We start from the raw sequence: 15,994 nt of genomic DNA, 5'->3' as shown, positions 1-15,994 counted from the left end.
TGACTTTTGCAATTTATGATGTACTAAAGATGTAAAGATGTGTCATACTGAAGATGACCTGTTAACATTTGATGTGTCATACTGAACCAAGACCTGTTAACATTTGAGAACAAGATAATTTTGGAAGCAAATAAATTGTAAAATGCATGGGACGAAGAGTAGGTGTGTACGATTGCTAATCCCCAATTTGAAGAAAAGCAAAAACACAAACACATACAACCCCCACCAACCACCCTCCTCTTCTTCTTCTACCCACAGAAATGTACCTTCACTCTTCTGGCCAAACTGAGATCACAATTCTTAGAGAAGCCAACTTTCAAGCCTTCACTCATCACTACCTGTAAGTAGCAAGCAGAGTCATTTAGGTAACTATAACAAAAATACAAATCACACTCAAAGCTCCCACAAGTTTACACATAAGAACAGGCCAAAGTTCTGGTCTCTTTAAACGTGTATATAAAATAAGAAAATGAGCAGGTGAAATGATGTGTGAACAGTGGATGGGTAATCCTCTGAAAACCTAAACAGACCCAAAATGAATCCATCACAGAAACAAGTAAGCATTCATAATTATCATAACAGTAGCATTTAGAACAAAAGCAACATTTCCAAAGGCAGTTTTTCCTTCCATTCTTTTCCCTAGCACAGGTGTAAAGATTACAGACACTAATTTATTGCATTACAAACTCTTCCTGCTATTACACCAGCAATTTTTCCAGTGCATCCAATTACTACTGTATTTGTTTCTTAAAGTGCTAATGTGACAAAAATGTGCAATCATGCCTGAAACTTTGTTCCATAGCAACAAAGATAAATATTAGGATGTTCCATTAACTAAAGGATAATGGAAGCCTTATAGTGCTTTATGAGGCAGAAAGCCAGATCCCAAGTGGCTAAAATAAGAGACCAAAAGGCAGTTTATCCCAATGAGGGAATCATATTCTTGATGAGAAAACAGCAAAACACTTTTGTTGTCACTATTATTATACAAGAAACTGAAAAAATGTGATTGTTTTAAAACCCCTGCTTGAGTTTCAACCTCACAGGCATGTGCTAGTGGGGAGGAAAATGATTGTTTTTGCTTTTGATTGAACCCTAGCGGCCACAGCTTTTCAAGTCAGTTAAGCATGTTGCACTATAAATTGCACAAAATGACTTTTTTATACAGAGCTTAATAGAATAAATTCTTGATTACAGGGCCATTCACCCTTTAATCATTTCTTACCCATGAAGGGGTCTGGAGACTTTGTATATGTGGATTCTCATAGTTTTCCATTTCATCGCCTGTCTGATGTTACATCTCTTTCCCAAGACACACATGGGGCCTTCAAGCCCCAAACTTGAAAGTTTCAAGAGATTCCCTATAGCCCAGCAGCTCTCCACTGGTTACTGGCTCATTATGAAAATTTCCATACTGAAGAATTTATTGTACTGTAAATGCACCCAAACTAGCACAAGTAGCAGAAATAATCTAGCTGTAGCATCAGGCAGACTCTACCCCCCAGTCAGTACATACTCTCTTAAAGAGCAACTGGAGCCCTTTAGAACCATAACAGTCTTATGAATGAAGTCAGGGCTTTCTTTCTCTCTGCATATTTTTACCTATCTTTTTTTTAATGCTTGCCTCTATGGACCAAACTAGTCTTGTTACCTGATCTTCCTCCAAAGGCTGTGATGAGAGAGATACTGATGATTCTTTGCTTCTTGCAGGTAAGACGCTCTCTTTATTCCTGTTTGGTAACTCAAGAACGGAAAATGTTTTTTCTAAAGAATCCACTTCGGATTCTTGGGATTTCTTCTCTACTTCATCTGCAGGAAAAAGATCATGCATTACATCAGAGAGCATAAAGCACCCTCCAAAGGAAAAGAAGAGCCTAATTAGGACTCATACTCACCATGTTGCTGGCACAAATATTAAAATTACTGCTCTTTCAGTAGAATTTTCATTCATGTCCTTAGCTTAAGACAGGGATGTCAAACTCAGCTGGCCCCAGAAGGCATGGGGCTGGTCCATGGGCCAGATGAATGGTATGGGGCCAATTCCATTGGCCAGACTGGACTACACCCCCCCACCTCTGCTCACACACCAGATCCAGCACATGCAGCTTCCCTCCAGCTGGTCCAGGACCCACAGAACACACAGCACCTGTCCCAGACTGGCCCAGGCAGGTGCCATGCACAGTGCAGGTCCCAAGCTGGCTGAAACAGATGCCATGTACAGCGTGAACCCTGAGCTCTAAGCACAAGGCCAGTCCAGTTCATGCTGCATGCAGTGTGTAAGTTAACTCTGGAACCAGGGGCAGCACTGGGCATGATGGGGCTCCATGGGCCACATCAGGCCCATGGACCATATCTCAGACCCCCTTGGCTTAAGACTTGTATGTGTCATGTATTTGTACTGAGTGGCTCTTATTAGCATTTTGAGCATTAAAAACAGCCTTCCTCTTGGGTATTCAACATTCAGTGTTACCAGAATGCACAGAAAGATACCTAAAACTAACACAATGGTTAAAAAACAGAAAGACAAAGCTATGTTTATAACAAAGGCTGTTGCTTTGCTCTACATTTTAACGCTTGTTTTCAGATGTTGGCCACTATCTGTATGCTGTGCAAAATAGGATATAGGCATGCCTGGACCTGCAGGTGGTAATACAAACACCTACACATTCAGGGGCAGGATCTACTGTCCCTGACACCAATGTCAATCCACCATATCTGCATATCAAGAGAGCTTCTGAAAATTGATATAGCTGTAACTGAAACCAGAACATGATCCTCATTCCATAATACCAGTGCAAGTTACAACACCTGGATGTCCACTGTAATACCTGTACTTGTGTGGGTGCATCTACATGTGCACTTTACTGCAGAGCAGACTAACCAGCTCTACGGTAATGTGTCGCTGTCTACACATGCACCGCCAGTATCAGGACGCAGTAAACTAATTAACTCCACCGTAGGATAGTACTATCTTACGGCAGAGTACTTTACTGCACCAAAATGCATGTGTACATGGTGACGGGGGGTGTAAGTTCTGCCCAGTCTGCCCAGCCAGCCAGGGGCCTTCTCCACCCTGGCTCAAATAGATGCTGTCCTAGGCACACCTGCAGATGTTGTGCCTGAGAGCAGTTGACTCCAGCTCGAACTGCTGCAGAGTTTATTGTGTCACATTAATTGCACATGTAGATACACTCTGTGAGTATGGATTTGCATTCATGAAACACACTGACCAGTCTTTAGGCTACTCCATGCACCAAAAGGTCACCCTCATCTAATTCAATAGATATCTTTCTTCTCCTGGAGAAAGTGATAGGTGAGGGCAGTTCTTGTACCCATCCTTGTCTCCACACCTAGGCTGAGGATCAAATCAAATTCAAGCCTTTCTGTGTGAGGAATCTGCAGATCATCAGAAAAATCCTATGATATCTAAGAGGGAATGAAGCTCTGCAGTTTATTTGTCAAAAGTGTTGCTGGTACAGGAATTTGAAATCTCCCAGGATAATGAGACATAGAGGTATGCCAGAAATTTGGGTGACAACTGTGCTGGCAGTTTTGATAGTCTAGACTCTAGAGTATAGATAAGAGGCTATACAGAGGTGGACTTATCACCTATTATCACTCATAGAAGCCTGAAGGAAGGAGTTAACTGCTATACAGGAATGGCAGGGTTAGAAGCACCAGTGAGACTGCAGACTATGAACTGAGCTCTGGCTAAGAACCTTTTCTTGCAAGAATGGCCTGAAAAGGAAATTCCAAATATTTGTCCAGAATCGCACCCTGCAATAGGATTTGTTTTCTACCTTGTACTAAACCCCCACCCACAGGGGCTAAATTGTGAATTATTATCTTCATCTTGGACTGTATTTAAGCCATAGTTTATAGCACCCTCCTATTGTTACCAGCCTAGCAAAGAATCCTCTCTTTTGAGCTGAGGATACAAGTGTTTATCAGGATGTATTCATTCACTTAGTCTGCAAGGCCTGAAACACACACTGCACTAGCATATTGTCAATTTGGTTTGCCTCAGCACACCTGCAACTCTGTTGCGTGGGGATGAATACCCTTGGAAACATCTGATGTTTGGCAGACCACAGATTACATCTTGTTACTGAGCTCAAAAATCAAGAAGGTGCACTAAGATAACACCAGCTATTTTACAGGACTTCTCTCACTAGGTCAATTTGGAATAGTATGGCTTTTCTGAGTGCAATTTTGACCATTCTGGATGGGATTTTTGAGAGTGCGTTGTGCTGACCTTACTCTGCCACCTCTGAAGTCTTGGAAGATTTTCTAAGATACAGCTGGAAAGTTAGGTTTGCCTCTCAGTGATAGGTGGCACTTAACAGCTGTTCATGACTGAAAAGCTCCCATCTTCACTAGGTGCAAAATTATGACAACTGTGAGCTCTTAAAAAAAAACTCACCTCCAGTATCTGAGGCACAGAGCTGCCTACTGATCTAGGACTCGATTAGCAGTATCATCAAACTATCTTTCAGCAATGGGTCTAGGAACTACTTAGAGATCAGATGATGTGTGTTAAATCTTATTGACTACTGACCTTGCATTGAGAGGTTTTTTCCCCCTGAACCACAGTAAACAATATTTCAGGAGGTACCAAAAGGAAAACAGGAAAATGTGATTCTAAAAAGTTACATTTGCCATTATAAAATGGCTTTAGAACAAGAGGTACACATGTACTACTCACCACATGCCTAGATCACAGCCATGTTCATAAGGAATAATAAATGCACAAGTCTAACCACCTTTCTTATTTTTAATTTGAAAATTCTATTTCGCAACAATAAGAAACACTCTGTGGGGCATTTCTAAGGGATAATTACATGTCTTGGGCATTTAAAGTCAGTCGTGCATTATAATACCACCTAATGTGTAATGTGAATGGAGCATTTTCTGGGGCCTTAATGACAGCCTCAGGGTTAGTGTCCTCAGCAATCAGCTCTCCCAGTCAGTTATTAATCCCCAGGGACAGCTCTGTGCTCCAGCCATTACTGCATACAAATAGGGGAGGGAAAATATAGCAACATAACAGACAGAGCTCTGCAGTTCTTATTCATATGAGAAAAGATCACAGAAGTAACCCCTACATTAATAGGAATTAATGAAGTTGCACCATGTAGATCAGAGAAAAAAAACAGGTTTGTCTCTCAGATTATATATAGATTCTCAGAATAGTTCCTACCTCCAAGGTCTCCCATTTTGACATTTGGCTTCCTACTACTTTAAAACCATACAGGTTTCCTCTTAAAACTATACAATATCACACAAGAACACTTGCTATTAATGTCCATCCATACATACACCTTTTCCAGCCAATGAAATGTACACACCATGCAACTCTCCTGAGACTCTTTTCTGTGTGTACAGTTCTGGTCTCCACAACCCAAAAAGGATGCAGTGAAATTAGAAAAGGTACAGAGAAAGGCAACATAGATGATCAGGGGTATGGGGCAGCTGGGGGAATGATTTGTTCCCCCAGTCCCCGATCATTCCCCCCAACCCTTGCAGGTTCTCCCAGGGCTCGTCCAGCTGCTCCCCCAGCTGCCCCCACTCCAGGGAGAGGCAGGCAGCGCTGGCAGCCCCAGGAGAAGCCCCAAGAGCCAGGGGGAATGATCGGGGAGCTGGGGGAAAGATTGGGAGCTGAGAGATTGAACTGGAAGCTGGGGGGAAGTCCCTGTTCATTCCACCAGCTCCTGGTCTGATTCCCCAGTTCCCGTTCAAGCTCCTATCTCCCAATCATTTCCCCAGCTCCCCGATCATTCCCCCCCACACCCCACAGCTTCTCCTGGGGCTGCCAGCACTGCCTGCCTCACCCCGGTAGGGGGGCAGCTGGGGGAGCAGCCAGACAAGCCACAGCTTCTTCTGGGGCTGCCAGCTTAAGCCAGGGCTCAGCTGGCTGCTCCCCCAGATGCTCCTGCCGACACTGCCTAGTGCCTGCCTGTACAGTAGGGCTTTGTGAGGCTTTGGGTGATGATTTGATTCAGAGGAGATTCGGCCCGATTTGATGGCCGAAACTCCAAATCCGAATCGAATCAGGGGGCCAATAAAAAGGTCCAAATCAATTCAAAACTTTCTGAATCTTTGTAAAAAATTCGGAGAGCTTTGATGATTTGGGCAGTCCCCACCCGCTGCAGCAGGGAGCTGGAGCTAGACTCGGAGCAGGTAAGTAGAGGTGGGGGAGGGGGGCTGGAGGAGGGGGAGGGGAACATGAGGGGACCCCTGCCAGGCCCCATCCCCTGCCTGCTCCCCCAACCTCAACCTGCTCCCCCAGCCCCCCGTGGCTGCCCCGCCCACCCCAGCTCCAGCCCTTTAATAAGAAAAAAAATGAAAAAAACCCTGAACTCACCAGCCCCTGCAGTGGCCTCAGGGCTTCAGGGGGCTCATGCAGAGCCCCCCACATGACGTGGGGCAGTGGAGGGCAGCAGGGATTGCCCCCCCTCCTCCCCTCCCAGTCAGGCAGGAACTGGTGAGACTGGGGGATTTTGTCTTTTTTTTTCCTTAAAAGACTAGAGCTGGGGCAGGCAAGGCAGCCATGGAGGGGCTGGGATAGCCGGGCGGGGAGGGACTGGGGGGCTCGTGTAGAGACCTCCACACAACGTGGGGCAGTGGGGAGCAACAGGGATCACCCCCTTCCAGGCAGCATCCAGTGATTTGGGGCCTTTTTTTTCCAAGTGCCGGGAGCTGGGGCAGGCGGGCCATCCATTGCCAGGGCTGGGAGAGAGGGCTGGGGATGGGCCTGGGTGATTCAAAGACTTGGAGATTCGGCTGAATCAATTTGGGACAGTGATTCGAATCACCGAATCAAATCACTATCCCCTGAATCAGCCAAATCTGAATCCAAAGCAAATACTAGTCACTTCACACAGGCCTACTATACAGTCTATGGCTGAATCTCCAAATCTCTCCTAATCGATTCGGAGGCTTCCGATTCAATTCAGCGAGATTAATGGGTCTCCCAATTCGATTTGGATTCAGAGGTTCGGCCGCTGAATTGGGCCAAATCTCTTCCAAATCAAATTGTCTACCAAAGCTTTGCACAGCCCTAGTATTAATGAACCTTCCCCCATCCATTTTGATGCGTTTTGATCAACCTCTTTTCTTCTGTTAATTGGTTGTCTGGTACCCCTGGGAATTTCCCTGCCCCCTCCATTTTCACAGCTCTACCTTGGCTTTTTACATTCACTGTTATTCTTTCTCTCCACTCTCACACCTGATGAAGAGTGTCTTGCATTAGAAAGCTTGTCTAACTTTATTCCAGCCATGAAGTTGGTCCAATAAAGATATCACCCCTGCAAAAATCCTTGCTTCTCACCTAATTCCTGAACCATAACAGGCACAACATCACTTTAACACTGTCAACTCTATCAGTGGTACTCACCATTTGCATAATAGGGGATCTCACCCAAGAAATGGGAGATATGGGTTCCAGGCCCTCCTCAGCCTGTGAAGATTCAAACCCATATTTTCCAGTTTCCAGGAGAATGCCTTAAGTATCAGACTATAGAAGTTGGGTGTGTTGAAGTTTGGTCACTGGCAAATCAAGGATGTAAGAGTCATGAGATTAGCAGGTGAACAAGCAAGGTGAAGTTTGAACCTGTAGTGTAGTGGTCAGGGCTTTCAGAGGGGAGAGGGGGAAGAAGAGAATTTCTTGTTCCTAGGGTAATTTCTGTCTAATGTAAATGGTAATGTGTCTACTGGAAACAGGACTGTTTACAAGACAGTATACACAGGAGCCCACAAAATCATTTTATTAGGCTCATTATATATTTTCTGAGGGACAGTTTTTCCCTTGATTGGAATATTTTAACCTATTCAGATTAAATTAAATAATAAGAAATAAAGTGTAATGTTAATATTTTCAGGCCACCAATCTACACAGTAGTATTCCCCAACTCCAAACAATCAAAAATAGACCTATCCCCTTCACCAAACTACAGCTATGGCACTTGGATAAGTCACAAATTGCTGTCAAAAACTTTCTGCAACAAACCTTGCAGGGCTGTTGGGTTATATAAAATTAAGCATTTCATTTGATGAAATGTTCACAGCAGCAATTTGATGCTAGAATCGTAACCGGAAGGGAAGAAAAATTCATATTGAAGGAAAAAATATCTAAGCAGTTGCAAAACGCATGCTGCAAACAGAATGCAAGATAAGCAATCATGTCTGTAATGAATCTACATCACATACTTTGGGTGTTGAGTTCAACTTTACATTGCTAGCCTGGGGCACAGTCCCTCAGGGGTAGTAAGATTCGCTCTAAAGTTATCCAAACTAGCTAGTGCAATCCATAGCTTCCTCACCACATACATCTTGATAACTGGCCTCCCCTGAAGCAATCACAGCGATTATAAATAAATAATTTTAAAACACTCCACCCTAAAGACCACTCTACCTAAAGACCAAGCCTAGAAAAACTGCATCTTGTAGAAAAATGTTTGGACTAAATTCCTTTGTTGGTGTTCTGAATTCCAACTGTTTTGTGTCCTTTTGAGGAGGAAGAGGAATCAGCTAGCAAAAGGATTGTTCTGCCTTCCCCCTGGCTAGGTGATAATTGACTCATTATTTACAGCCACAGTCCTCAACCTGCCGAGACCCAGCATGTAACACTGGCCTTTACAGCCTGTGACAAAAGCCCAAAATAAAGGACACAAGCACAACCAAAAGTTGCAGTGAAGGAAGCTTGAAATGATGTGGCAATTCACTTATTTAACTTGCAGAAAGTTTTCCAGTTTTACTTTTCAAAAAAATGTCCAATGTCTATATCTAAAAGCAACTAACAATGAGCTAACAAGCAAGACTGAGTCATTGGGAAAGGAAATTTGAGCCTTTCTAGAGTAATAAACATGTGTCACTGAAAAGTAGGTTCCAGGCTCTAGCACATTTCTATTAGAAAGCATCTCCAGCTGAATGTGGGCTCTCTGTTCATCTACCAGCCCTCTGTGTTGTTTAAATTTATTTTTGGCTTCCAATTTGGAGTGGAATCTCCTAGAGATGCCCACTGATCACCCACATATTTCAAAGAATAATAGACAGACAAGGTTCTGTGGGTGAATTTGATATCTTTTATTAGACCAACCCAAATAGTTGGAGAATAGTTATTAAGCAAGCTTTCGGGTTCAAAAACCCTTCGTCAGGCTAAGGAAGCTGCAGCAGTCAGTGTGCGCTCTTCCTGGATGGAATGAAAAGTAAAGAAGCCAGGGGCTGGGCTGGGGAGTCAGTTGCCAGGCAGATTATAATGTGTCAAAAATCCAATGTCTATGTTTAGTCCATGATCTCTAGTATCCAGCAGGTTGATGTAGTGGAGTTCATAGGCTCGTCTCTGGGAAGTGTTGTGTAAGTTTCCCTTGAAGATCAGGACTGAGAGATTGGAGAGAAAGTGGCCCTCCTGTGAGAAATGTGCCCCCACCGGTAATTGGGTATTTCCATCTTTGATAGATTTCCGGTGTGCGTTCATTCTGGTGCGCAGTTGTTTGGTCTCTACTATGTATTTTCCATCAGGGTATTTGGTGCACTGGATGAGGCATATTACATTTCTGGAGGTGCAGCTTTAAGATCCTGGGATGCTGATGGCTCTGTTGTGGGGTGTAGTAATTGTGTGGGTGGAGGAGATGTGTTGGCAGGTTCTGCATTTCTTGTCCTGGCATGGTCTGGATCCTTTTGGTGTGTTCTGGGCTTGAGGAACCAACATATATGTCTGCACAGAACCAGCAATCACCCCAAACACCAAAAAAGCTGTGATATACAGCCAAGCCCTCAGATACCACCGCATTTGTACTGAAGAAAACACCCAGGATTGCCACCTCACCAATCTTAAAAAGGCTTTCACCCAACAAGGACACTCCTCCAGAGAGGCAGATCACACGTTTGAAAGAGCCACCCAGATACCACGTGAAGAACTGCTGCAGTATAGAACGCCCCCCCGCCCCCCCCCCCAAAATCGCACACCGCTGGTTATGACATATCACCCCTCCCTTGAACCTGTACGAAAAATCCTCAAACAACTGCAACCCATACTAGAAAGAGACCCTCTTCTTAAAGAGATCTTCCCAGCGCCACCCATCCTAGCCTTCAGACAAGCACTGAACCTCGCCAACCTCATCACCAGAAGCAAACTTCCTCAAGCCCAGAACACACCAAAAGGATAAAGACCATGCCAGGACAAGAAATGCAAAACCTGCCAACACATCTCCACCACCCCCACTATTACATCACCCCACAACAGAGCCATCAGCATCCCAGGATCTTAAAGCTGCACCTCCAGAAATGTAATATGCCTCATCCAGTGCACCAAATACCCTGATGGAAAATACATAGGAGAGACCAAACAACTGCGCACCAGAATGAACGCACACCGGAAATCTATCAAAGACAGAAACACCCAATTACCTGTGGGGGCACATTTCTCACACGAGGGCCACTCTCTCTCTAATCTCTGAGTCCTGATCCTCAAGGGAAACTTACACAACACTTCCCAGAGATGAGCCTATGAACTCCATTTCATCAACCTGCTGGATACTAGAGATCATGGACTAAACATAGACATTGGATTTTTGATACATTACAATCTGCCTGGCAACTGACTCCCCAGCCCAGCCCAGCCCCTGGCTTCTTTACTTTTCATTCAATCCAGGAAGAGCACACACCAACTGCTGCAGCTTCCTTAGCCTGACGAAGGGTTTTTGAACCCGAAAGCTTGCTTAATAACTATTCTCCAACTATTTGGGTTGGTCTAATGAAAGATATCAAATTCACCCAAGGAACCTTGTCTGCCTATGTCCTTAGACCAACACGGCTACAACCTACACCCCTGAATGAATAATAGATGCATTTATTATGAAGCCACAAGACAGATGTATCAAGATAATAAGAAAAAACTTCCTGACAATGAAATCTATTAGATGAAATAGTAGCCCCTAAAGAATTATGAAAGTCCTATGGCATGAGATGTTTTAAAACAAGAAGGGACAAAGCAATCGATAATCTACTATAAAGACTCTCGCTTACCACCAAGTCCTGCATCCAACAATAAAACCTACTAGATCTTTTTTCTCCTCATTTCTATAAAGGAATTTTAATGGCACTGACAAAAGTGAGGTGAGGTAGAAGGTGAAACATTTGACTACATTCTAAACGTTCTTAACACACACACTGTGAAAAGGGTAAGAAAGTGTTTTCATTTAAATGTTTTCAGCTGTATATTTGTATGTGCCTGTGTGCCTACTATTAAAAATAACCCTAACTGTCAAAATACAACTTAAATCATAAGTAACTTAAATAATGTCAGGCCTGACACTCCAGCTCTGATTTTAAAAGCTCTTCTAATTTTTTGTTAATAATCAGGTCAAACTCTGCTTTTAGCTATGATAGTAAGAACTCCAGAATAACTATATTTACCTTATGTAACTGAGAACAAAATGTTCTCCTTCCTTTTACAGTTACAATTATTCTAGGAAAAAATTCTTGTTTGCTTTACACCTTTCTAGGAGAATGTCATTCAATGCAAGGTCAGGCCACTGTAATATTACAAACAAAAACCAAACGTCCCCAACAGCAAAGTCAGCTGCTTGGTCATTTTTGGCTGAATTTATTAGGGATATGCAAGAAAATTAATAACTAATAATTTTAAATGATCTCATTCTGAAAGCTTTGCTCTCACTGATTTGATTTTAAGAACGTAGACTTCCACTGTGGCTTTGGTACATGAAAGGAAAGTCCTTGCCAATGTGACCCCATTTACAAAACAGGCTAACTACCCACTCTTAGAGGGTGTCTATTCAGATATGGAAGGTTTTCAGCAACAACACTATTGAACCATGAAAATAAATAAAATATTTTTAAATAGTCAGATGAGCAAAGAGTGGGGTAAACAGGACATGTGACTTCTGCAGAGTCCTAACACTGACAATAAGTAAAGTAAAATGCTGGCATGGAATTATTTTTTATTTATATAAGTTTCATGGTACAATAGTGTTGTTGCTAAAAACCTTCCATATCTGAATATGCACCCACTCAGTTAAATCACAGGGCTTAAGTTCATCTGACCATTTCAGTTTCCTGCATGGGCAAAATCCTGCTTTTTGCAATCAGCACCAACCAAATATAATCCTATAAAGATTTAAAAGAATCAGGAAAAAATACTGAGTCAGCTCTTCAGCTGGAATAAAACAGAAGAGCTACACCGATTTACTTCACCCAAGAGCTGGACCACATAGTGTCAATGTAATAGGTCAATTCTGTAAATCTGTCTGAAAGATCAGAGCAATAGTAAATGTTTATGTGAAAAGAACAAAAATAGTTCTTAAAAGGCATATATTGTACAGTGTGCATGATATTACAGTGGCATTGGATATGAGAGTATATATGAACATGTAAGTGATAATGGCTATAAAATCCCTCTAGAAGCTGGCAAGGAAGAGTTGGCCTGATACCTTTGGCTACAGGATGATCTACCTTAATATGGCCCGACTACAGGAATTTACAGCGTATCAGAGGTACGCCAGCTGGAAGGAATTAATTAAATCTTTTCCAAATGTACTGTGAGAGACATTCTGTAGAGAAACTGAGCACACATCTGGCAGTGAGTGTCAGGAAGAGGGATCTATAGAAAGAGACTAGAGAACAGCTCAAGGTAATTGTCTCTTCCTCTCTCAGGATTTTGAATGAAATGTGCCACATTTTGGTCCTTTACTTTTACCTTGGTTAAGTGAAACTTGATGTATTTCTGTTTGGTTCTCAGAAAGGCAGGGCATTCATTACATTAACTTTTTTTATTTTACTACCAAACTGTTAAAAATGTGCTTAAACTCTAACTAGGAAACCAGAATCCTTTCTTGCTTTCTCAGCACAGTTTCTAGCACTAAACATTTGTATGCTCTGGGAATTGCTGAGGAGAGACTCAGTAAAAAGGCTGGGTGATACACTAATAATACATAAATGATGACAGAAGTGGTCATAGAAATTTCTAAGCATATCTCGTTACGGCAGAATTCAGCAAACTGGCAGATGCTCATCTGATTCTATTAGCATTACAAAAATGGTTTCAATTTAAAATGGCTTGATATTAATAATTCTGTACAATTTTTTTCTCTCGTAACAATTAACATCACAGAAAAAAGAAAGATGGGGAACAAATCAAAATTACAGGATAAAGAATAGTAATAATCAAGATTTTCAAAAGTGATCAGAGATTTTAGGGTCTGAAGTATGACGGGCCCAACTTGAGACATCTTGAGGGCAGCTGATTATCAAAATACCCACTCTCTTAAAATCAGGAATTTATAAGGTGCTTTAAATTAGGTACCTAAATTACAATTCTCTTTTGAAGGCCTTGGATGGGGTATATGGATAGACTAAGGGTGGGCAATTACTAGGGCTGGAGGGCCAGTAAAATGAATTTTAGTGAGCTGTTGAGGGCCGACGGGGGGGGAGCAGAAAGTACCGACTGATCCCATCTGGCCCACAGGCTGTCAGCAGGAGCCCAAGGAGGGAGGGCTGTGCCCTGCACCACTCCTTTCTGCCGCAGCTGAGGCCGGGCCAGGAAGAGCGCAAATTCTTCCATCCCCACATCCACACTGAGTAACCATTCTGTCTGCACACCCACCGCAATGAGCCACTGCTGGAACATTGCACCAGGAAAGTCAGATGCAGCTATCCTGAGCTGAGTCTCCCCCATGCACGGCAGGTGGGTAGGACAGCTACTCAGTGCACCGCATTGCACCCTGTCCCATGCAGGCCCAGCTGCCAGCAGCCACGGTGCCAGTACTGCATAACCATAGTGCTAACAAGAAGCCAGGGGTGGGGGGATGGATGCAAGAAGTGAAAGAGTCTGCACAATGTGTGTCCCAGCCCTGGCTGCAGCAAAGTGGAGCAGTGCAGGGCGCCACCCTCCCTCCCCAGGCTCCCAACAGCAGCCAGCAGGTCAGATAGGATCAATTGGTGGTCTGGACATGGCCTGCAAGCCATATTTTGCCCATCCCCGAGATCAACTTCAAGACTTGGAGTTAGATCATTTGAATTCTGTTGTTCATCTTCCTACTGAACCTCTATGAGACACAGAGCAATTAACAGACCTGACTATTGCCTCCTTTTTCTCATGTGTAAAAAAAAAGGCATGATGATACTACCCAACCTCACTGGGGCAGTGCAAAACTTAGTTAACTGATGTGTGTAAAGTGCCCTGGTTCCCTTAGTAGGGGTGTGGAATGGCATAGACAGGTATTTTGCACAGCTACACAGTGGACATATCATAGGAAGAGGTACATGCCTAAGATGCATAGTTTAAATTATGCAATGTTAAATTATGTGACAAACCAGAAGTGCTTTATCTTTTGCAATCTTTACATTGCAAACAACCATTTAAAATATGTTTAAATGTAATATTTAGAAACCACAACAAAAAAGCAAGGAAAATTCCTGACAGTGCTTCTAGGAGTCAGTGTTACATGGCTCTTACTGGCACCCAGACTGGAAGTCAAGACACTTAAACTGTTCTCCTGGACCTGCTGCTGACCTGCTGTGCAAATTTGGACTAGCCATTTTCATCTCTTTGAGCCTTAGTTTTTCTGTCTGTGTAATGGAGAGAATGATACTTGCCTTCTTTTATAAAGTACTATCTATCAAACTACGAATCAAAAGTATCCATGAAACAGATGATCTGTTGTTATTTCAGTAAGAATCTTTCACAATGACATTGCCACTCTTATATGAAATTTGATTTTCTTCCATGATGTAAGAAGTTTACACAGAGATAGCCATTGAATTTATGATCAATAGGAAACTGCATACCTTTTATTTCTCTTGAACAGTTCTATGCAATGATCCAGCAAAATATATCAATAAAAAGCTCTGAATTGATGCTGTTTCCCTATTTCATGCCCTGTTTAAGTTCCCTGGGGATGACAGATTAATTTAATTAGTTTTATTGAACTGCCTAGTTGCTTTTATTGGCAAATCCACTCACACGAGGCAGACTACAAATTTCTCTTGGGGTTAACACTATCCTGTTGGTCCATTTTTAAAATTAAAGTAAATTTATTGTCCTTCCATGTGTTCTTTTCAGCCATGCTTTCTGCTGTTTAACTCACATTTTTTAAGTGCCTTCACAGACACTTATGCTGAAGTTTAAAGGGTTTTGGTTTTTTTTCTAAACATGGTTAACGAAAAAAGGAAGCAGGCAGCTATTGCCAAATGGACTGTGAACTAAATACAGCACTCAACATTCACTGGGGAATTAAATTAGTCTGATAACAACAGCACAGAAAATGCCTCTTAAATGCCACCTGGAAGCACAAAAGTGGTCAGCCAGTTTCCAACTTCCTTTGCTACCAAGCCTGCTGCTTGCAAAAGTATCAAAACAAGAGAGTTCAGGGTATCAATCAATGAATGACATGACAGCTTACCTTCCTTAAAGAGGGATATGATTTTAAAAAACAGTCAAAACCCCTATTTGGGAGGTGGAATATGTAATAGCTAGAATGGGTTGAACAACCACCTTCAAACTTGAAACATTCAGAATATGAACACTGATTCAGATAACCGTTTTGTTGCTAGAAGAATCTCCATGTATAACAGACTAAAGCAGAAGCTGGCATTCTTCATTTGTGGGCCTAATTTAAAATTCAGATGAAAATGTAGCTTGGACTACTGCTAATTTTTTCTCCCTGTTTTTGTGGGAGGAAAAAAGAAGAAGTGTTTTGCTCTAATTAACTGCTCATTCCACCTCAGGATTAGAAAAAAAACAACACATGATCTGTTGTTATTTTGTAGCACACTTTTTCTATGACAGATTTTTAAATGTATTTTAAAGCTAAAGAAAGCATTTTTGCACAGTACATCACATGGCGATAAAAGTGGCAGGGTGGAGAATGTTCAAATTCTAAGAGAGACTGGGACATAAACTAGTTCTGTGAATATCCAGTACTGAAAATATGACACAACCTCCATATGTAACGTTATCTCATAAGTTATTTCCTGG

General features: G+C 42.4%; 1 protein-coding gene and 1 long non-coding RNA gene across 2 annotated transcripts in view; one reads left to right on the top strand and one right to left on the bottom strand.

Annotated features, from left to right (window-relative positions):
* IFTAP (intraflagellar transport associated protein) overlaps nt 1–15,994 on the bottom strand; it is a 66,531-nt gene that overhangs the window by 29,798 nt on the left and 20,739 nt on the right. The window contains exons 3-4 of the mRNA XM_019477208.2: nt 1,652–1,809; nt 267–338 (exon numbers count right to left, since the gene is read on the bottom strand). Coding sequence (XP_019332753.1) covers nt 267–338; nt 1,652–1,809 — 230 coding nt within the window. The remainder of the gene's footprint in view (nt 1–266; nt 339–1,651; nt 1,810–15,994) is intronic.
* On the top strand, nt 258–2,273 carry LOC132248742 (uncharacterized). Its single transcript, XR_009460094.1, has 3 exons — nt 258–340; nt 1,643–1,710; nt 1,816–2,273. It is a non-coding gene; the product is annotated as an uncharacterized LOC132248742 (long non-coding RNA).

The sequence above is a fragment of the Alligator mississippiensis genome, chromosome 2, assembly GCF_030867095.1.
Source record: "Alligator mississippiensis isolate rAllMis1 chromosome 2, rAllMis1, whole genome shotgun sequence".
NCBI classification, from domain to species: Eukaryota; Metazoa; Chordata; order Crocodylia; family Alligatoridae; genus Alligator; species Alligator mississippiensis.
Note: the sequence above shows the minus strand (reverse complement) of the source record. Positions and strands in the feature narration are given on the sequence as shown.